Source organism: Ambystoma mexicanum, chromosome 6q (assembly GCF_040938575.1).
Source record: "Ambystoma mexicanum isolate Mex_15411 chromosome 6q, UKY_AmexF1_1, whole genome shotgun sequence".
In the NCBI taxonomy this organism is placed as follows: Eukaryota; Metazoa; Chordata; class Amphibia; order Caudata; family Ambystomatidae; genus Ambystoma; species Ambystoma mexicanum.
The window spans coordinates 199,597,790-199,619,584 of record NC_090937.1 but is presented as its reverse complement, the minus strand read 5'-3'; the positions used below and the strand labels follow the sequence as shown (position 1 = coordinate 199,619,584).

General features: G+C 46.2%; 1 protein-coding gene across 5 annotated transcripts in view; it reads right to left on the bottom strand.

The window, feature by feature from the left end:
• KIAA1958 (KIAA1958 ortholog) overlaps positions 1 to 21,795 on the bottom strand; it is a 962,448-nt gene that overhangs the window by 304,167 nt on the left and 636,486 nt on the right. The window contains exon 4 of one of the 5 annotated variants that reach the window (XM_069630638.1): positions 19,258 to 20,325. The exons of the other annotated variants lie outside the window; for them this stretch is intronic. Within the exon in view, the coding sequence (XP_069486739.1) occupies positions 19,673 to 20,325 (653 nt within the window). The 3' untranslated portion in view covers positions 19,258 to 19,672. Of the gene's footprint in view, positions 1 to 19,257; positions 20,326 to 21,795 lie in introns of those variants that run through there. 5 annotated transcript variants of the gene reach the window in all.

The following is a 21,795-nucleotide window of genomic DNA, read 5'->3' as shown; positions in this document are numbered from 1 at the left end:
GGAGTATGTTGCTTACCTGTAACTCCTGTTTCTCCAGCATTGGTATCTTTCATGGATTCACATGCTTCGAATATTCCCTACCGACAGGATGGGAATCCTCAGGAACATTTTATTATAGCTTATAATTGAGCTTTTAAGCTCACTTTAGTAGCCCATCCATGTCCTTTTGGGTGCATTCTGCCTCAGCCAATGGGACGTCAAGTGACAAGCCCCACCCAGGAGGCCATCTTCAGATTCTAACCCCAGAGAGATGAGAGTTTTCGCAGTGTAAACTTGCTCCCTTAGGGGTGGTAGGTGGGCGCATGTAAATCTATTAAAGATACCAATGCTGGAGAACAGGCGTTACAGGCAAGCAACATACTCCTTCTCCATCATTGCATCTTTTATGGATTCACATGCTTTGAATAGATTGCACAGAAGTTAACATTTTGTAATAGAAGGTGTAAAAGGAGAAGGCATACCTTATTGAAACAAGCGTTGTAGGACGGCTCTTCCGACCTTTGCTTCAAATTCTCCTTGTCCCTCCATGCAGTAATGCTTGACGAAGGTGTGCAGAACTGCCCAGGTTGCCTCGCTGCATATGTCCGACAGGGGGGCCCATGCCCATAGCGCTGCCGAAGACCCCACTGCCCTAGTGGAATGAGCATGAACAGGTCCTTGTAGCGGTCGATTGGCATGGGTGCGCGCCATCAAAATTGAAGTGGAAACCCATCTTGCAATACCTTGGATTGAAATGGGCCGACCCTTGTTAGGGGGGCTGAAAGCCACAAATAGCTGGGACGTTCGTTGAAAGCTCTTGGTTGTGTCTATGAACAACGTCAGGACCCTTTCGAAGATCTAGCAAATGTAGAGCTTGTTCAGCTGGTGTGGACGGATGTGCGAAGAAAACCGGTAGGGTTACTTTAGTCTGCAAGTCAACGTTGGACAACGCCTTGGGAATGAACGTAGGGTTTGATTTTAAGATGACCTTGTTCTTTTCAAACCGTAGATATGGAGGTTTAACAGATATTGCATGCATTTCTGACACCCATCTGAAAGACATGATTTCTACTATAAAGGCAGTCTTCCAGGACACAAACATTATCTTTGTAGTCACGATAGGTTTGAACAGAGGTTTCATTAGGGCTGACAGCACAGTGTTTAAGCTCCACTGAGGTGCCACTTTCTTTTGAGGGGGATAGGTGCGGAATAGGCCTCTCATGAAGTGTTTTACGATGCAGGTTCTGAAAATGGAGGCTTTCCCTCGCTTTCTGGTGTATCTAGAAATTGCCGCCAAATGTACTTTAACGGACAAGTGAGATAAACCATCTTTTGCTAATTTTAAAAGGTATGGTAGGATTTGGTGAGGTTCCACATCTCACAGATCCAATTGTTGAGAGCACCAAATGCAAAATGGATACCACTTGTATACATATTACCTGTTCGTGGACTCCTCCCGGGTGGCCCTGCTGCATTCCTGCGTGAAGGGGACTTGTCAGAACTCATTGAAGTCATGAGACAGGCCTTCAAGTTGAGCACCCCTGGGTTATGGACCGGTGTCGTACCTGCTGGTTGCACATGGTCAGCAGGTCGGGGTCTTGACCCAGAGGGCTTCGACGGGTTGTCTCGCCCATGTTGGAGCTATTAGAATGACCGCGCACTTGTATGTCTGAATCATTTGCAGGACCTTGTGTATGACTGTTGTTGGAAGGAATGCCTAGGCGAAGATTGCTTTCCATGACATTGGGAACGCGTCGCCTAGCGATCGAGAATGCGGATATCTGTTTGTGTACAGCAGGCCTTTCTTGTTCTCCCATGTGGCAAATAACAAATTGATGGTCGCTGTTCCCCACTTGTTGAATATTTGTAGGAGCTTCCTGTCCGCTGGCTGCCATTCGTGTGACTGGTCACTGGTTCTGCTCAGTTGATCTGCAGTTTTGTTTTCCTTCCCTGGAAGGCGAAATGCTTGTAGTTGCATGTAGTTTTCGATGGTCCAGTGCCACAGCTGTTGGGCTTCTCTGGAGAGCGCCCTTGACCTCGTGCCCTCTAGTTTCGCACATAATACATTGTAGTCGTGTTGACCGTGAACACTCGTATCACTTTGTTTTTGAGCAGTGGTTGGAATGAGTGAAGAGCGTGTGCTACTGCCTTCAGCTCTAGTATGTTGATGTGGAGTTGTGTCTCGGTCGGGGACCAATGGCCCTTTACTGATAACTGGTTTGCATGCACGCCCCACCCTGTTAGTGAGGCATCCGTGATCAGGGTTCCTTGAAAGGGAGGATCCTTGAATGAGACTCCTTTGGTGATGGGAGATGGCATGAGGCACAACCACAAGCTGTGTGTCAATGACTTTGTTACTGCCAACTTGTTATTCCATGTTCCCCTTAGCTGGGACCATCGATCCGCTAGGAATTCTTTTAGCGGTCTCATTTGTAACCTGCAATGCTGTATTCGGGGAATTCAGGACGAAATGGTGCCTAAAAGTTGCATGACGGTTCTGACTTTGATCTTGGCGCCTGGGTAGTATTTCATGATTAGACAGGGTATTGCTGCTGCCCTCGCTACCAGGGCACGTACCCGCCCCTCGTTGGTGTTGAACTGTGCCTCTAGAAACACTAGCGTGGTTGATGGCTTGAAGCAGGATTTGCTTGAATGTATTGCAAAGCTGAGGAGTAAGATGTTGTTGGACACCTTCCGGATCGCTATTTCCACCGCATGGTGTCGGCGTGCTCGTATTAACCAATTGTCGTATTAACTGGTATTACACGAAAATATCGTTAAAAAAAAAATGGTTGAAATTATCATATTTCGGCAGCACCAAAATTACAGCCAAAAATGGTGAGCATTTCAACCATTCGGTTTTCATTATAGCGAACAAAGGAAGCAGAGGTTGCGGGGGTGTCCCCCGCACCCTATTTCTCTATAATGGAATCGTGGGTGGCGGAGGTGTCGTCTGCATCCAAAACAACAAAGTTTTAGAAAAAAAAGAAAAAAGAAAAGGACCCTGCAGTGTCGGTACCCATTCATGTAAGTGAAAGGAACTGGCGCTGCAAGGACTCGGCGGCACACAGCGAACTGTGCTGCCAAAAGTTAGGTAAGGGGGTGGAGGGGAGCGGGTCTACAAAGGCCATTTAGCTGTGGGGTGCTTATTTCAAATATGAACATTTAGAATTCGACATTTTTGTCTTCAATATCTTCATATTTGAAATAATCACATACATCCATACTAACCCGAACGATACGCTACTGGGGCTAGGCATTTTTTAATGTTCTTTGGGCTGAGCGAAGACCAAACGGGAGGACTTTGAATTGATAGTGATTTGTGCCTATAACGAATCTTAGGAACTTTCTGTGGCTTTTGAGAAAGGGAATGTGAAAGTATGTATCTTTAAGATCTGGTGAACCTAGGAATGCGTCCTCCCTTATTGATTTTATGACCTCTGCCAAGGTGACCATTTTGAACTTTTGTTTCTTTACATACTTCTTAGGTCCAGAATTGGTCACCATGAGTCGTCTGGTTTTTTAACCACAAAGAATCTGGAGTAGGTGCTCCCGCCACTCTGATGGTTTGGGACTTTTTCGATTGCGTTTTTTTTAGCAGGTTCTCCACTTCGCTCGTTAAGATGTTTAAGTGTGGCTGGCGTTGAAATATTGGGGGCGTTTGAGGCGGGTGGGTCCTCGGAATTCTATGATGTGTCCACTTTGTATGATGTCCAACACCAACTTGTCTGTGGTTAACTGATGGTACCCAACTGCCTCACACTTGCTGCAGTTGGGTCGTGGGTGTATCTGGTCGATGGAAGTCAGGCTTGTCTTTGCTGTCTGGCCCTAGAAGCGGATGTTGTTTGTCCCCTTTTTGGAGCTTGCTTTTAGTCCTTTTGTTTGTATGGGTACGCCCCGGCAATACCCCTGGTAGTACGCCTGTGAATAGGCGGTTCCCCAATGGTATACCTGTCCGCCTCTATTTGTTGCTGTGGAACAACCTGAGGCCCCTCGGAAGGAGCAAAAAGTGCATCTCACTGTTAGCGTGGTGAGCAATCTCGCCATATCTGTGGCCGTTTTGATCGCGTTCATGGCGTCGTCCATTTTGGGACCAAAGAGTTGGTCTCCGTCAAAAGGCATGTCTAGTACCTTTGATGGAACATCTGCTCTGAAATTTGTTCATTTTAACCTTGCCTGTCCACGTAGCACGATTCCATTACTAATTCGTTTAAACCCTGTTCCCGCTAAGTCGACTGCGATGTTGATCGCATGATTGGAGTTGTCTTCCCCTTCTCGTAGGATGTCCAGGGCCTGCTTTCTTTAATCATCTGGCAAGTACTCTAATAGCAGCGCCATCCGGTTCCCAATCTCGCAGTCGTATCTCGAGATTATTGCCAGTGAATTAGCCGTTTTACTGTCGTGGCTCTTGTGGCCAGAAATTTCTTGCCAAATGCATCTTGATTCCTGCTGTCATTGTCAGGTGGTACTGTGCATTTTTGACCTTGCGCCCTCATAGGGTGCTTGTTGGTGGGATTGGTTCACTGGTGGCCTAGTATCCAGTTATTGAAGTAGGGACTGCAGAGTAGATAATATCTGTAACGGGGACCGTGGATTGAGTAAAGATTCTGTTGGCTGTCGAGGAGTGGACGGGGTCGTCAACATCGGCTCTGGTAACTCCTGTATACTTGGTTCCACAGGTGCTTGCCGTGGCGGATATTGGTCACCCTCAGATGACTGGGGTGAGTACCCCTGTTCAAATTCTGAATCAATATGGTGCTCCAGTATCTGGTCTGGAAGAACTGACGAGACCAGCGATAGGGCTGGACCTTTGGACACTAAAGGTTGATTAGTGTCTCGCTCAGGTGACTGAGGTGAAGATGCTTCCCCACTTTCTGCTACTATGGCCTGGTCTTCCACGACATTAGGCGAGTGCAGGGTTCTGACAGGCAGTTTAAGAACTATTGGGTCTTGTTGTACCAGTGCAGAGCCCTCTTCTTGTTCCTTTCTATTTGGTATATGTTTGTCTCCAGAATTGCGTTTGTGCTTTAGTTTTTCCAATTTTCCTTCAACTTCCTTATTTTTGATATTTTCTATGTGCCCGTAGACGAGGATGCTCTCATTTCCTTTTCTGGCCCCTCGCTGTTGATGGCGCAGACAGGACAAGTGTTGGTGACTTTCCATGTACCATCAATGCTGCCATCAACGTTGTTTGGCCTTCCGGGACGGCACCGTCGTGGTCGACGGGGAAGTAGCCGACACTGCCAACGATGGGGTCTTCGCGGGCACGGGTGACATCGACGGGTGTGTGGACGATATTGACGTCGAGGAAGCTTTTGTCTGTTTACACGTCGACAACGATGGTTGGATGGTCGTCGTCAATGACGAGGCCAACGACTATGTTTTTATGGTCGCCGACAATGACTGCGCTGTGGACGATCGTTCCGCCATCAACAGTGATTTTCTGGTGACGGTGGGAATTGTTGCGCTCGTTGATGAAGCGCTTACAGCGGATTCCTCTGACGTGGCCCTTTTGTGGGTTTTTGGCCTGTCTGATCTGTCCTTCACCACACTGCTACAGGATTCAGTCAAGGGGGGTATCTGCCCTCATTCAGCCAAAGGGCTAGTCTCCTTCTTCTATTGTTGAGGGTTTTTGTGCTAAAGGTGGCACAAATTGCACAATCCTCCTGAATATGGTTAGGGGAGAAACAGTATATGCATTTAGAATGCTTGTCTCCCTCATACACATTCTTAATTCCACATGACTGGCATGCCTTGAAAAGAGCTTCCCATTTTTCTTCCAGATTATGAAAGTAAAAAGCACTTATCTGTATCGATGTTGTTATTATAAAGTTGTTAAGAAGTATTTAAAAGTTTAAGAAATATGTTGGTCTCTGGCCTTTTTTCTCCAGGAGAGAAAGCCTCAAAGACTCCTCAGCACGATGTGCGGTTAGAATCCGAAGATGGCCACCTGGGTGGGGTTTGTCACTCGACGTCCCATTGGCTGAAGCAGAATGCGCCCAAAAGGACATGGATGGGCTACTAAAGTGAGCTTAAAAGCTCTATTTTAAGCTATAATAAAATGTTATAGAGTATTCCCAGCCTGCCAGCGTGGAATGTTCAAAGCATTTGAATCCATGAAAGATCCAATGCTCGAAAATTGTGTTGTTTTGAAAAGCTGGAAGATTTGGTGTTTCTGAAAAGCTGGAAGATGTGTTTTTTTTAAACTGAAAGATTTTAACTCTTGGGGAAGGGAACCCTGATACCTTGTGAAATATTTTGAACTTGGAGAAGGCGAAGCTGATTACAAGCCAAGAGCTGGAAGAAGCTCTGAACTTTATTTTGAACACTATTCATTTTGATGCTGACATCCCTACATATTGTATACAGTTATTTGTGAGGGCATGTATAGGTTTCGGAAACAGACAGACTTTTGATTTGGACTTTCTGAAATAGACTATGCTTAGTTTTCTTTAGGTAGGGAAATCCCATCTTAGTATACGGCAGGTTAGGCCTTACTCCAGCCTGTCATTTAGGCTAATAAAGCTTTTGAGAACCAAACTTGAACCTGTTGTCTGTGTCTGCTTCCTGATGCCTTCATATCGGATAAAGAAATGTCGTCGACCAAGGCAAATCACCAAAGAAGATGGAACCCAGCAACCATGAGAATGATGACTATCCCAGAGGTAAACAAGAAAATGGTTAGAGTTACAAAATTCACTATGGGGTGGTATATAGGTTTTCAGTGTGCTCTAGGGAGGCGGCTACTTCATGGGTTTTGTATCAGAAAATGAGATGTTGAGAATAAGTAGTTAAGGAAGTAATATTATGAAGTGTAGCCACCCTTAACAACAAGAAGCCAATAATTTTGAAAGGATCAGAGGCACTACTGGCCTCTTAATATTGTTTGTTCTGCTGTGAGAGAAGATTGGAGTTCAGCATGGTAACAAATTCTGAGATAAAAGAAGGTTATTTGGTTCGTATGTGCGTTTATTTTTATTTGTTCTGTTAATTTTGGCACCTTAGGATCGCTTACAAAGGAGAAGGCATGTAGCTACAATAATCCTTCAGGTTACACTGATGGTTGCATCTGTCAGCCAACATACCTGCTGTTCTGGCAAGAGGGAAATATGGAAAACAGTTGTATCCTAATGAAATCCTATGACGAACTTTGAACAGATGTTGAGGTACAGGTTGTGGTCGTTGAACATAAGAAGCTTAAACTTGCCAAAAAAAAGAAGAGGGAAGTCCTTGGGAGACAGGCCCATGTTTTGTCTCTCCACTCCAGATAACGCATCCCCTCCTGCAGGACCAATCCAGGCTCAAACACAGTTGCTTAATCATGCAATTTCACTTGTCACATTCAGTCAAAAGAGTGGGAGTTGCACTGGGATTTCATAACAATGTTCATTTTAAAGGGTCAAATCAAAAAAGAGACAGAGGGAAGATACATTATGGTAAAAGAGTCTTTAAAATCCCAATAATGTATGTTTGCATTGTTTTATGCACGAAACAATATTCAAAACCAATTCATGATATCTTTCCTTTCCGTCCTCAATGAGTTTGCAGAGGCAAGATGTTTTCTTGCAGGGTACATGAATCTCATCATGGATCCAATTATAGATCATTTTTCACACTCAAGAGGACTTGGGCGGTTTGGTATCTACCCAATTGAAGAGGACCCTTAAGTCCCTCAACTTGTTAGACACACGGAGACAGACACTTGGACAAGAAATCGATCACACCCACTTTTCTTTTTTTAAACATCTCTTTATTGGTTTACAACATGTTAAACGTTCCCCCTTCTTCTTCCTCCCCTCCCTCCCCCTTCCCTTTCCCAGCAGTCAGCAGTCTCCATTTTCAGTTGGCTTGCCCCTCTGGGGTTCTGCTAATTCAAGTCCAAGATTTTCAGTCGTTGTGGACACCATTGGGCCCTATAATCGCCCTTCGGGAGGGCCAAGGTTTCCCCCCATTCCATTGCAAATTGCCCCAGACTGTGCATTGCATATGTATCCCATTCTAATGCTACCAGTTCCCACACTTTTCATAGCAAATCCTGTTCCGTCGGGACGGTCGGACCCTTCCATCTTTGTGCTATGAGGGTCATTGCCACCAATGTTAATATCGCCTTTGCCTTTTACCATCCCCCACTTTCTCCCTCTGTCCCTGTTCCTTTCAGTCCTAACAGGTCCTGTTTAGGGTCCCCTCAGGTCCCCTCTACGAATACTTGCACCTGAGACTGGAGTATCTCTTTGCAAAACGGCTTAATTTTGGAACATTCCCACCATATATGTGCTTCGGCTCCCTCCTCCACCAATCCTTGGAAACCTCAGGATCGATACTGTGTAGCCGGGTGGGGGTGTAGTGCCACCCGAATAAATATTTGTACCAGGCTTCCCGGAGCTTTACTGTCCTTGCCACCTTAGGTATTCTGCTCCAGAGCCTTTCCCATTCCTCTCTAGTAATCTCTTTTCCCAGCATCTGATCCCATCAGGCCATGTACGGCCAGTTATCCTGAGGGGAGGTCTTATCCAGTAGCCTCTATAAACTTGAACTAAGCCCCTTTGTTCCATAATTTGTCAATAGTAACCTCTCGAATGGGGTAACCCGACGGGTGGCCACTGCTCTAATTTCCCCATTCATTACCCAGTGTCTTATTTGAAAGTACCTGTGTCTCTCCCCCTCTCCCACTCCAAAATCTTGTTTGCACTCCAGGCAGGAAGAATTTCACCCTTTTCCCCAGGAACATATCGCTAAGCGTCCTACAGCCCCCCTCTCCCAACTTCTCAAAGGCCCCCCGCTCCAGTCCCGGCGTGAACTCATTGTTTTTAAAGATCAGGGTAAACGATGATGGGAAAGTCGTGATCCCCAACATTTTCACCACTTTGTCCCACGTGCCCGCTAGTGCCTTTTTGATGGCGCTCATGTATAGGTGTTTTGGCCAAAAGTATTGTGGGAGCCACAAGACCTCCCTCGGATCGTGCTGGGCCACTGCTCTATCCATCCGTGTCCACTGTTTCCCTTCATTCCGCTAGAACCATTCCCATATCACATGCTGTTGTGCTGCCTCGTAATATTGTTGAAAGTTGGGGAGAGCTAATCCACTCAACCTCTTTGGTGCCATCAGCAGATGATGGCTAATGCATGGCCTCCTCCGCTCCCAAATAAATTCTTTAGTTGATTTCCCTAGTTCCCTGAAAAAGTCTGGAGGCATTGTCAGTGGAATCACCTGAAATAGAAAGAGCAGCCGTGGGAGCGTGACCATTTTAACTGCTGCCATCTTGCCCATCCATGAGACCCCGAGATTCCTCCATTTCAGGTAGTCCTTCCTTATTGCATCTAGTGTGGGTGGGTAATTAGCTGCACACCAACCAGACAGATATTGAATCCCCCCCGTGCTCCACAGGAAGGGCGATGTTGCTTTCAACTCCCGGGCCTTCTCCTTTCCCACCGTTAAGTTTACAGTTCAGATTTTTTCAGGTTGATCTTCAAGCCCGACACCTCCCCAAATCCTGACAGTAACTTCCTGCAGGCTTCTATCCATTATTTGGGTCTAGTGAGTGACAGTACTATTTGACTTTGTGGCTTTATGTTGTGTGCCCCCAAATGGGATGCCCTGAATCTCCCCCGCTTCCCGTATTGCTTGCAGAAGGTCCTCTAGATATATTGCATACAGGAGTGGGGAGAGCGGACACCCCTGCTTAGTTCCTCTACCCAGGCCGACGGGAAGTGACATGGACCCATTTACGGACAAGCGTGTCGTCGAGTTTTTATAGTTGGCTTGGACCATTTTAAGAAAATCTCCCCCCAGGACCATTTTCTCCATTACTCTGAACAGAAATGGCCACTCCACCCGTTCGAAAGCCTTCGGTATCTAACGCCAATAAAACTGCCAGAGTGGCCGTTTTTTGGGCTTTCTCCACCAGATGTGCCACTGTTCTAATATTATCTGCTGTTTGTCTGCCCAAGACAAACCACGCCTGGTCTTGATAGATCAGTGAGGGGAGATGGCCTTCCAGTTCTTTTGCCAGTATTTTAGTATACATTTTTGCATCTATGTTTATGATTCCAAAAGCCCTATATGAGGTACATTCTGCAGGGTCGTTGTTGGGTTTAGGTATAAGGGTTATTTTTGCTTCTTCCATGGATGTTGTGATGCATCCCATTGCCTTGAATGTATTAAATAGTTGTGTTAATAGGGGGCTTAGTATGTGGGCGTACGTTTTGTAGAAGACGGCTGAGTAGCCACCTGGCCCCCTAGCCTTATTCAAGGGGAGCTTTGCTATTGTGCTCCTGACCTCCTCCTCCTTTATTGCCCATCCTAGCATTTACTGCTCCCCACGGGGTATCTTGGGCAATTGTATATTCTCTAGGAAGTCTATTTGAATCTGAGTCTGCAGGTTCTGAGATGTATATATGGTGTTATAATACTAGGCATGCATTCCTGAATTTCTTCAGTTCGGGTGAGATGCTGTCCCATTTTATCATTTATAGCTGTCTCTGCACTTCCCTCAATAGTTGTGCCAGTAGAGTGTCTGCTTTGTTCGCCTTGGCGTAGTATTTCTGCCTCACGAACAACAATGCACTTTCTGCTTTCTTGGTCCTGAGAACCTCCTGTTGCCCTACCGCACTTCTGTATGCCCTGAGCGTTTTCCTTGTGGGGGAGTTCACTGCCTTTTGGCGTGCCTCCTCCACTTCTCCCACGAGTTGGGTCTCTAATACCTTCATCTGTTTCTCTCTTTGTGCCCTCAGTGATACGAATTCCCCTCATAGTAGCTTTAAAAAGCGTCCCACCTAGTGCTCTCACTCGTATCCAAACTTTTGTTCTGCTCAAAAAACGTTTTGATCGTATGCCCTGTTCCCTCCCGCATCACTGAGTCCCTGAGTAGATCCCCTGTGAACTTCCATTTCCATACCCTGGTCTGCGTCCCTGCATTCTCAATTTCATTGACACCACCTTATGGTCCCCATCCCCATGGGACCTACCTCCACCTCCTCTACCCTCCCGACGAGACTTGTCGATACCCATATGCAGTCATTCCAGGACTGCGTGCAATGTACCCCCGAGAGGAATGTGTGTCCCTCCTTTTGCCCCTCCAGACGTCCCTCAAGCCGCACTCTCGAATCTCTCCCTCAGTTAGGGAGACACTACTGCTCCCCATCCAGAGCCCTCCCGAGTTATCCTGTCTCCTCTCTTGTTCCATGCTAGGTTGAGATCCCCCATAAGGATCATATGTCCCTTTGTAAACACTTCTACGATCTTTAGCAGTTCCCTTAAGAAGCAGTCTTGGCCTGTGTTTGGTGCGTATACTGATACTTTAGTGTAAGCTACTCCCATGTATTCCCCTTTGACTAGTATGCATCTCCCCCCTTTATCCCTGAGTCTGTCCGACACTCTAAAGTCTATACTATTCCTAAATGCCAGTGCCACCCCACCCGCTCCCTTTCCCCCCTGTCCTGTTTCCTTTCCTCTTCCTCCTCCTCGTCTTCCCTTTTTGGTCTGCTGCCCGCCCTCTCGTAGCTTCTCCTTCCTTCCCCTCTTTCTTTCCTGACTGCTTGCTGCCTCTCCCCTTCCCCCTCATCCACAGCCTCAACTTCGGGATGAACCTACCCCCTCCCTTCTCTCCTGTGCCTCCCATCCCCCGGGTGCCTCCACCCTTACTGGTTGCAACATGTTTTATACCCCCTGTTACCTTTGCCGCTAGTTATACCTGATCGTCCACCACCCCCCTTTTACTCCTCTTGTGGGCGTTGTTTGATCACTATTAGCCCTCGTTGTTCCCCACTTCTTCAGCCGCCTCCCCCCCTTTCGGGCGAGGGCCCCTTAATGACGCCCTCCTTCTTCGTCATTCCACCGCTATCGACCATTCCCATAGTCTCGGCCTTGCTTTGCTCTCCGGTGCTGGGGGTCCCACTCTCACCAAATCCTTGCCCAGGTGTATAATGTCTGCTGCTTCTTGCAGTGAGGTTACCCTCTTTTGGGCCCCTCCCCACTCGAACATCAGATCAAACGGGAAGGTCCACTTAATGTTCTTCTTGATAAATTCCTTCACTATTGAACTCATATGTCTCCTCTTGGTTAATGTGCTATTCGCCAGGTCCTCGTATAGTGCTATCTCTTGGCCCTTGAAGCGCACCGGCTCTTGTTGCCTGGCTGCCCTGAGAACTGCCTCTTTTTGCCCATATCTTGCAGACGCCGCTAAGACGTCCCACGATCTGGCATTGGGGCCCTTGTTCAGCCGGCCCACCCGATGGATCTGGTCCAATTCCATGATTTCTGGGTCAATCCCTCCCAAGAGTTCCTCAAAGATCTTCTGTGTTTCCCCCTTCAGTTCATTGTCCAGTACTGATTCCAGCAGTAGTTTTATTATAATGTTGACTCTCTGTGACCTGTTCTCTAGGTCCTCCAGTTGTATCTCCAAGTTCTGTGTTGACACATTTAAGCATTCTATGGCCTCACTGTTCGCTGTGGCCTCTTTATCTACCTCCTGTAGGCTTCTTTCAAGCAGGTCTGTTTGTTCCCCTAATTGGCCTATCTCGTGCCTCATTTCCCCTAGCGCTGAGATTAGGTCCGCCCTCATCAGTTGGAAGTGGTCGTGAAAGGTTTTGGCTAGGGTCGCTTGGAGGGATTGCATTTCTCAGCGGAAGTCCTGCTTTGTAATTGGCGCAATGTTATCTTCCGCCTCAGGGTCCATCCGATCCCTCAGGTCGGTCCATGCTGCCCTTGCCCTGTTCTCTGGCTTCTATAGTTGGCAACATGGTGGGGAGGGTGTCTGGGTTATCTCCTGTGGGTGGGCCTGCTTTCGCTGGGCGGCCTTTAACCTTGGAAGTCATTGAGGACTGTGGGTGCTACCCCTCCTGTCGTGTGTTTCTTATTAGGCTGTGCCAGAGGTCTTGTAGGCAGGTAAAGCACTTCTCCCCCTTGTGGGCCTCCTGCCCTCACCTCTTTGTGGCTCTCCGGCCCTGTCTCTTCCCTTTGGTGCCCTTCTTTGCCAACCTTGGCGTTCTTGCCCCTCCTTGGCCTCCCTCGGCTTCTCCCAGCTTTCTTGGACCTCTCCCGGTCCGTCTAGCCGTGGCCTGCTCTTTGGAATGGCAGATCTCCCTTTACCCCAGCCTTACTGGGGCTCTGTCTGGTGCCTTGGACATAGTTGCTCTCGCCCCCTTTAGCTTTGCTTGTTGCCGGGGAATGCCAGGGTATCTTTTCCTCTATCAGGGGGGTTCAACCTGAGACTTTAGTGGTCATGGATCCTCACCCACCCATGTGTGCTTGGGGGTTGTACCGCGGTGTGCCGGGTCCTTCTAGGCTCCCAAGTTCTATCCAGCACCTTACCCGGCTCTCTATTTCTTCCCTACTCCCTCCGGAGTTTTTTGACAATTGGGGGGAGCTTTTGCGGATTGAGTCCTGGGTGTTCAGAGCATGCAGTATTCCTTTCTCTCTTCCCCTTCCTGCACGGTGGGAGTCCCCACTTAGTAAGTAGATTCTTCCCGCAGAGATCGTCTGCTTCTGTCTTCCCGTTAATTGGGCCCGAGGCTTCTTTCCAGTGGGTTGACTCCAGGGATCCAACCCGGTGTACCTTACCCCAGGTCAGAGACCCGTCCCCCTCCATTTTGTATCCTGTTACGTTGGAGCTATGGTTCCCTTAATTTTGAATGTCACCACCTTTTCGGCCCACCGTTCGGCGTCCCCTTTATCCCGCCCAGGTCGTTTCTGGTTGGTATAGGGGCAAGCATCTGCCTGCGAGCCCTCCGTTGAGGGTTACCTGCACCTCTGCTGCAGCTAATCGCCCTCTTACTTGTGGCCCTGGGCGCATGTCGTCGCTCTCTGGGGGGGCCGGGGCTCTGGTTCCTTCCACGTGGTTCCCTGCTTTGGCTCACCGCACTGCCTCTCCGGTCCCTACTGTGCCGCGCTGTCCTGCTCTCTCCTTCTCACCTCACGGGGCTGGGGCTCACCTCCTCCCTTCTCACGGCGCTCCTCCTCCTCTCCTGCCGGGTCTGGAATTCTGCTCTCCGCTGCCCATGGGACTCACTGAGCAGCGTTGTCAGTCTCTTGGGCTTCCGCACTTCTAGCTCGAGTGCTCCTCTCATCAGCCCCGTGGGCCATGCTCCTTGCTTGCCCTCTCTCCGGTGTCGCCTTCTCTGGTTCTCTGCTTGGGCATCTCACTCCTTTCGTTGCTCACGCCTCAATGTCCCCGCTTCTGGGCTCCAGCTGCGCTGTTTCATCAAGTGCTGGGGCGCCGGGACCTTCCTTCTCGCCGACGCTCTTCCTGGCCCGACGTAGTAACGGGAGGACTCCCCCACACCACTATTTAGTCTTTGGCGGTTGCCACTCCTTTCTCTCTGTGTAGTCCGCATTGTCACTACCTGGCCACGCGGTAGTCGCTCTTCGCCGCCTCTTGCTCCTTCGTGGTATGTGTCACCACCATGATTCCTCCTTCCCGGGATAATCTGTCCTCTCTGGGGGGTGTGCAAAGCAGTTTCTCCTCGCCTTCAGGAGTTGGGGGTGGTGGAACCGCCTAAGACTGATCGTGGGCAGGGGAGCAGCCGTCGACACATCTACCTTGTGTCGGTGGCCATCTTGGAATCCCACACCCACTTTTTTATGTTCACAAGTCAAACTCATAGATTGATTAGAGTTTAATTTCTGGGGAGTTACTGGAGTCAACGCTGGGCACTGATATTCTTTCCTGCTCCTTCCGCGCCCACACTATAATACAGATTGGGTTTGATGAAGGCATCAACTAAAGCCTCATACTAAAGCTTAAATGGTTGTCTGTGCAATGTCTATGTCCTTTTTCAGCTATCTGCAGCTTCAATGCTCCTGGGCAGTGCCTCTTATGCAATTGAAATAGAAAGGTGTGCTTCCTTTTGTAAGTGCTACTATTCTATTTCCACGTCAAAACAAATAAACACTATCTTAAACTATTGTCTATGCACATCAGTTAGTCACAGAAAGGCTACGACTTTTAGGGCCTGGCCAGGAAGATACTGCGACAAATATTCAGGATGAGTCCCCCTCCCTGGCACTGTATAAGAACGTGATGCAATGCTTTTTGTAATGTAAATAAGACTTGAAAAATGTCTAGCTACAACACCTAATCTTATGATAAAATATTATATGAAATAATTTATTTTTATGAATTATTTATTTTTCTAATTCAACAAGTCTGGTGTGTTTCGTATAATGAGTCTCCCTGCTTATTATTATTTACTCTACATTATATTTCTTTTTGTCTCACTTTCCCTTTATGGATTTTTCCTGCCCCTGTCTGTTTTGTAGTGTGTTTTGTTACGCATATGTGTGTCATTTCATTTGTTGTAAATATGTATATACATTTTTTTTAAACTTGTTTTTATTGATTTACAATATAAACATTAAGCAGTTTCATAAACATCCACCCCCAACCTCCCCCCCACCCTACCCACCCGCTCTCAAGAAGAGTAGTTTATTGTTCCATTTTAGTTCTCGGGACCCATTATGAGGAAAATATGTCTGTAAGTCTTATGTTGTGCGGGCACCATTGTTCCATATAGTCTGATTGCAGATATTCCAAGACCCCCCCATTCCTTCATGAAGGATCCGCACAAGCCCTGTATTCGGTGAGTTATCTTTTCCATGGCCATTTGGGACCAGATCTTCGGCAGCCAGGTGAATACTAGTAGAGGGTTGCGCTTCTGCCTGTTCTATGCAATAGTTGCCCAGGCTGCTATGACCAGGCCCATGAAGCTGCGCCATTGTGCTTTGCTGTATCTCCTGGCTTGTTGCTCTTTCCATCCGCACAACCACACTTTCTCTCTGAGCTGATTCGCATCCGGGAACATCTTTTTCATTTCCAGTATCATATCTCTCCAGAATCCTTTGACCCCTTGACAGTCCCACCAAATATGCCTCCAAGTGCCGGTCTCGGGGCATCCCCTCCAGCAGCGGTCAGACGATAGGGGGTACATGGAGTTGAGCCTTTCCGGTGTGTAGTGCCATTGGGTAACAATTTTTATCCACATTTCCCTAGTCTGTACTGCTCGTGTTGATTTAGGGATGTCCGCCCACAGCGACTATGTATATACATTTTGAACTCTATGGCATATAATGTATATAAAAGTCATAGGTATTACATGTCTAAAGGTCATGCTTAATATTTATAATACATATCTTACTTAGTCTGAGGGATTCGTTTTTAAGTGATTGTTAATTTTATATACTTTTTCTATCATCATAATTTAAACTTCTTAATATCTTGAATAGGCTGTTAACTTTCAATTTGTCATGTTAAATACTGAAGTTTCTTATAATTACATATATATTATATAGGTTATCCTTATTTTGTTCTTATATACTTGCATGTATGGTGCAATGTATTAACATCAGTTTGAACACAATATAAATTGCTAACTTAAAACAAATAATCAGGATGCAGATTCTGTCGAGGGCCTGTGTTGTGTCTAGGGAAATGTAATTGGGTGGGGGAGGGAGGGCAGGGTATCTTGGGGAATAGAAAGTGCTTCAAAAAAGTTCCAGCTAACTCCAGGACCAGGTCTCGCTGTAGTCCCCTCCTTGCATATTTCCAGGTGTTGCCGAATCATGGCATTCAGAGGTTCCCAAGCCTTTTTCTCAGTCGGTGAACAGTTGCCATGGCTAGTTCATCCTTGGGCTGTCGTGTCAGTTTGGCCCCTTCGTGGAGGGAGATGTAAAGCTGGAGGTTTTCTGCCAAGAGATCCTAGCTCTTCATCATATAGTTCACCTTCCTGGAGAAACTGTTTCCCTGGCAAATGACAGAGCCATGGAGAAGGGTCCTTTGGCCTCTCTGAGGGCTAAATCTCCTTGACCTGCCTATATCTTCCTCCCAAGTCATGGTCCCATCCTTTGCCTCTTTGAGTCTCAGGTAAACTCCTTGTCAGGAACTTGTTCCTTCGCCCATCTTTAATGTCTGCCAAGGGCCAACCCATCTTCATGAACCTTCCTGTCCTCACTATTTTCACCTTCTCTTTCAGGTCTTCATTCACTTCCTTCACCTGGCAACGTTCTGACATGGACTCCTTCTGCCCTTTAGAGTTGAGGTGCTTCTTTCTACCATCCTCTCCAATCTCCTCCAACAATCTCCTTCACAATTCTCCACCTTGCTCCAACATCACCTTGATGCTCTCCTACCAACTTGTTACTTTCCTACTACTTCCTGCTGACGATCTCATCCTACTACCATCTGATTATTTGTTCCTACCAACCTATGACGCTCCGCTCCCCTCCTAACAGCTCCTCATAATAATCATCAACATCCTCCATCATTTTTCCAACCTTCTCCTTAGTCCTAGCAACCTTCTCCTCAGCCTTACCAACTACTTCCTTACCTTCACCAACCTATTCCTAAGTACAGCAAGCTCCTACATACTCTCGCCTACCTCCTCAAATGCTCCAAGCTTATCCATACTCTCGCCAACCTCCTCCTGAAGCCCTCCTAATGCTGCTACTAGATCTTTACAACCCACACCCCTCTCCTTTAACCCAAACTCACCAACCCCCTCAGACTCTACAAACCACAACTAGCCCTGCTGGGTCTTTATCCAGGTTGGATCCATCATAGCTTGGCCTCAACTCAACTCAGCTTCCAGGCTCTTTCCTCGAACGTCCTCCGCGCAATAGCTGCTCTTGCCACTGTCCCCCAAACTCCTCTTTCCAACTCCAGCTTCTTTTCCAAGATTCAACCTTCTTTTTCCAAACACCCACACTACCAGACTGAGCTTGTCGGCCTGTATAGCCGTGTAATTCCTCACCCTGGTGTGGCTGTGTGTGAGGGTCTGTAGCTATGTCCTGCAATTGGTTAGCAGCTGGGATCGGCTGACTCTCAGAGGCTCAACTAATCTTTCTCTGGGACACAGGAGCTGGGCCAAGCCTTTATCTGGCCTGTGTGCCATATTAAAAACTACAATGTCTTTCCTGTTACTGCTGAGTACTGTTTGGTAAGAATACAGCTCCCCAGCTTCCCAAGTGTGTGAACCGGATACTTGAAAATCCCCCGACAGTCTTTCTAATCCATCTTAATGTGAAAGGAATGCTTGCTCTATGTAAAGTTCAGCTTTGTAACACCCACGAAGGGAGACGGCCAGTAGACAACATCAATGGGTTGAAATGCTTATCTAAAACTTCAAACGGGCAACATAGTAAAACTCAGAGCCCGAGGAGAATCTCTCTGGGACTTTGAAGTGGGGTATTCTTTACTGTGAGATGTTTGACAACAGTAGGCCTGCCTCTACCGTAGGATCTTTGGAAACAGTAACATTGTTAGGGTTAAAAGTATCTTGTGCAAAAAGCTAACTGACAGTGTGCGTATTTTCCTGGTCAGTGACTTTGGTCTAGGTAGTGGAAACTTCAGTCTCCAGTCTCTTTCATCTGGGTAGGGGGTCCATACAGATTTCATCTGTGATTGTCCCCTATGTAAAGAGGGGTAAGGGAGGCTGATCAGGGAATCATCCAGGTCTCCACTCCTATACTCCCCATAACCAAGCACGGAACATTATCACAGTATCTACTATCTGAAACGGAAATCTATCACAGTCCGGAAGCAAGGTAATGAGTGGTAGAGGCTGAATTAGAATTTACCACAGTTTATATGGGGTTATTTTATACTGTGTAAGGAATGTGGTTCTGCTTGTTTGTGTAATAAAAAGATGACGAGGGAAAATCTATTTCTCAAACTAAAAATTATTGCATACTGGGACTGAAGTGTTTCGGGGGGGGGGGGTACAGAAAACATTCAATCCAGAATCACAATTACATGTACTATACGGGGTTATTTTTGCACCATCTTTCAACTTTAGAATCAAGATTCTAGCCCACTATACAGTCAGGGTACACAACGATCCACATAACACCTAAGAGATTCACGCTTTATCATTTGAAAATGTAGTTAGGCTGCATTGTTTCCATGAAAAAATATTGGCGCTACTACAATCAACATATAACATAGGAGAAGTCTGTAGATGGACATGTTGCATTAACTGATTATTCTTTAGCAGCTAAACAAAAAGAAATAGATTTCTACTGCACTTGCACTTAATAAAAAATGTGCACTATTAAGTGATAAATGGGTATGATTTAGCTTTGTCTTCGAATGATTGCATGTGTTGAGCCCCGATTTGCACAATCCAAATGCAAATGCATTAAAGGATTAATGGGTCAATGTTGTAAAAACTGTTATTTTAAATAGTTAACATATCTGATCGTAAATTAGAATTATGAATTCTGCTGGGACTCCACATGATTGTAAAAGTTAACCTCTTAGACTCGGTTGAAAAAAAAGACAACATAGGCAGTTTTCAAAGGTTTGCATGTTTAGCGTATTGGCTTTTCTTTTTACATAAAACATTTGGCAAATAAAGCATTATAGATTTAGTAAATCTCGGGGCTCATCCTTAATTAACATGAAAATCCATCAAATACCATATCACCTTCTCTGTACAAGTGTTCGAGTATCCATGAAGAACCAGACAACTGCATGAGAATTTCTGCTGCAGTTTAAAAAAAAACGAAAAGTGCTAGAAATGGCAATAGCTCAATTAACCCGAATAGGGCAAGTCCAAAGTCCAAAAGGACAACGGTCCATGCTATGCATACAATTAGTTCACTGCATTTAGCATAGCAAGTCTTCAATGGATAACAGTTGCATTGGGTTTTCTGCATATGCAATGTATGTTTTCTGAAAGATCAGTTTATGGTAAAAAAGCATTACTGATGTGCAAGAGGTCGTAACATTGGAGCCTGAGCATTGGCCATGGCCTCAAACGATGCCTTCTGCTGTTCCAAATGGCTGCTATACTTGAGGGCCACTTTGTGTGACCTGATCAATACCATTCTCTTGCCCTTTTCCTTGTCCATCAGATACTTTCGTCTGTTTTGCAAATGTTGCCCGAGACGTTGCCACACTTCCCTCTTGCGGCTCATCAATTGTGGTGCAACTCTTCCGATCACCTGAAAAAATGCCTCTTTCTTCCCATCGGGAATTTCAATCATCTGGGGGGCATCTTTCCAAATCTGTGCTGCCTCGGCAGCATGTCTGATAACTCCATGGAACAATGACTGAGCCTTGTTGGGTTTGCCCCGCAGTTTCTTTTTCTGTAACATTTCCTCTGCGGTATATATAGAGGTCACCACATCACTCAATCCCAACATGGCATTCCGTGCATCAAACTGAACTACTGCATAGCACTTAACTTCTCCAGAATTCTTATTGGCAGACGTGGGTTCTTCCTGTTGGCTCTTGATCTCATCCAAGTCTTTGGTCAGAGTTTCCCTCACCAGAAATCTCTCTTGTAACTTCAGGAGTGGGTCTTTCACGTCTGCTTTCAAGTTCAAAAACACTTCCGTGCTCACGTCATTATCTAAAAAAAATAAACCAATTCATACATATAACAAGCTAAATGTGCTTTAATGGAAAAAGCACAACATTTGTTCAGCTGCCGTTCTCCTTTAAGAAACATGCAATGCTATGCTAAATGAACTCTCTCCCACCAACTGAACAAACCAGCTTCTGCGAACCCAAAACATTCACAGGCTACAACAAAAACACAGCTATTGGCAATCACCACCTTAACGTTGTGGCTTTTTCTATCTTTTTTGCACTTAATGCAGTGTTCCTTGTCTTCTCTGACACTCTGTTAATGCTAACAATGTATATAAATCTTGAATAATCCTGCAATGCCATTCACAAAAATACATTATGAGGCTGGGTGGTTTGAAAATATTGCCACAACTCTGGGGCCTTCTTTACAGCAGGCTAGGAGGTGCAAGGAACCCCCGGTGCTAACTGGCTCTTTATCGCAATTTCTGCTCTCATATCCGTGTAGTAGGAAAGCTGGATCTTGTGGTTATTTTTCTTTTTATCGCCTCTGCGCACCGTCACTTATATACGGATGTGTTAACAGATGACTATGGGGATGTTTCGTAGCTCTGAGTTTGGATGGCAATTTTGTGTGCCGTGATCGAGCACCCAAGAAAATGTTTTAACGCACGAACATTCTGTACAAGTAGAGCTCCATTGTTAGCAGAACACTGTCACCAAGAAACATTACTGCAGAGACAAAGTATGCTTTTTAAAAAGTATACCTCTTCACTTAAAGTCGACCTACTGACTAACATAACTTAACTATCTGGCTGTATACCTTTTACAACAGACTAATAAATACTATACTCTACTTCCATGTTGGAAAGCAGTTTACACCTATCTTTCATGTCATGCTACACCAAACTAAGCTATGTGATGCAAATAATATGTAGCAGGTAACTGATTTATTTCACTTTGCGGTGATAAGAGAAGCCATGGGACTTATTCAACGTCAAGTTACTTCCTACTGAGCACTGACTCTCCTTTCAGAGAGCAGTGAGACGCATGCAATATCAAATCTTTCGGAAACCATGTTCATGAATATGCAACAGTTTTTTTTCACTCGTAGGCTGTACCTTTTATCATATGTATTTCTTTGCTGAGAAAGTAAAAGGCACGGATTGCTCACAAGCAGAACCCTCCGTCATCTCCAGCTAAGAAAATGATTAAGATATGACAACTTTCTGCATATATTGTTTATTCCATTTCCACCAAAAAGAAGACATATGCTTTGCCACAATAGCACTAACTGCTGTGCATTTGTACCATTCGGGTGAGACGAACAAGTTACTTACCAACTGGTAACGTTCTTTCGACTGGATGTTCCTCCAACGTATTCCACATCTTTGACATGTAATGTCCACAGCTGTGCACTTCGGAAACTTTTTCAGCAGAGGGCGTCCTGCGTCGATGACGTCGGTTCGATGTCCCTCGAAGGCCTCCATCGAGGGCGACGTCACTGGATGTT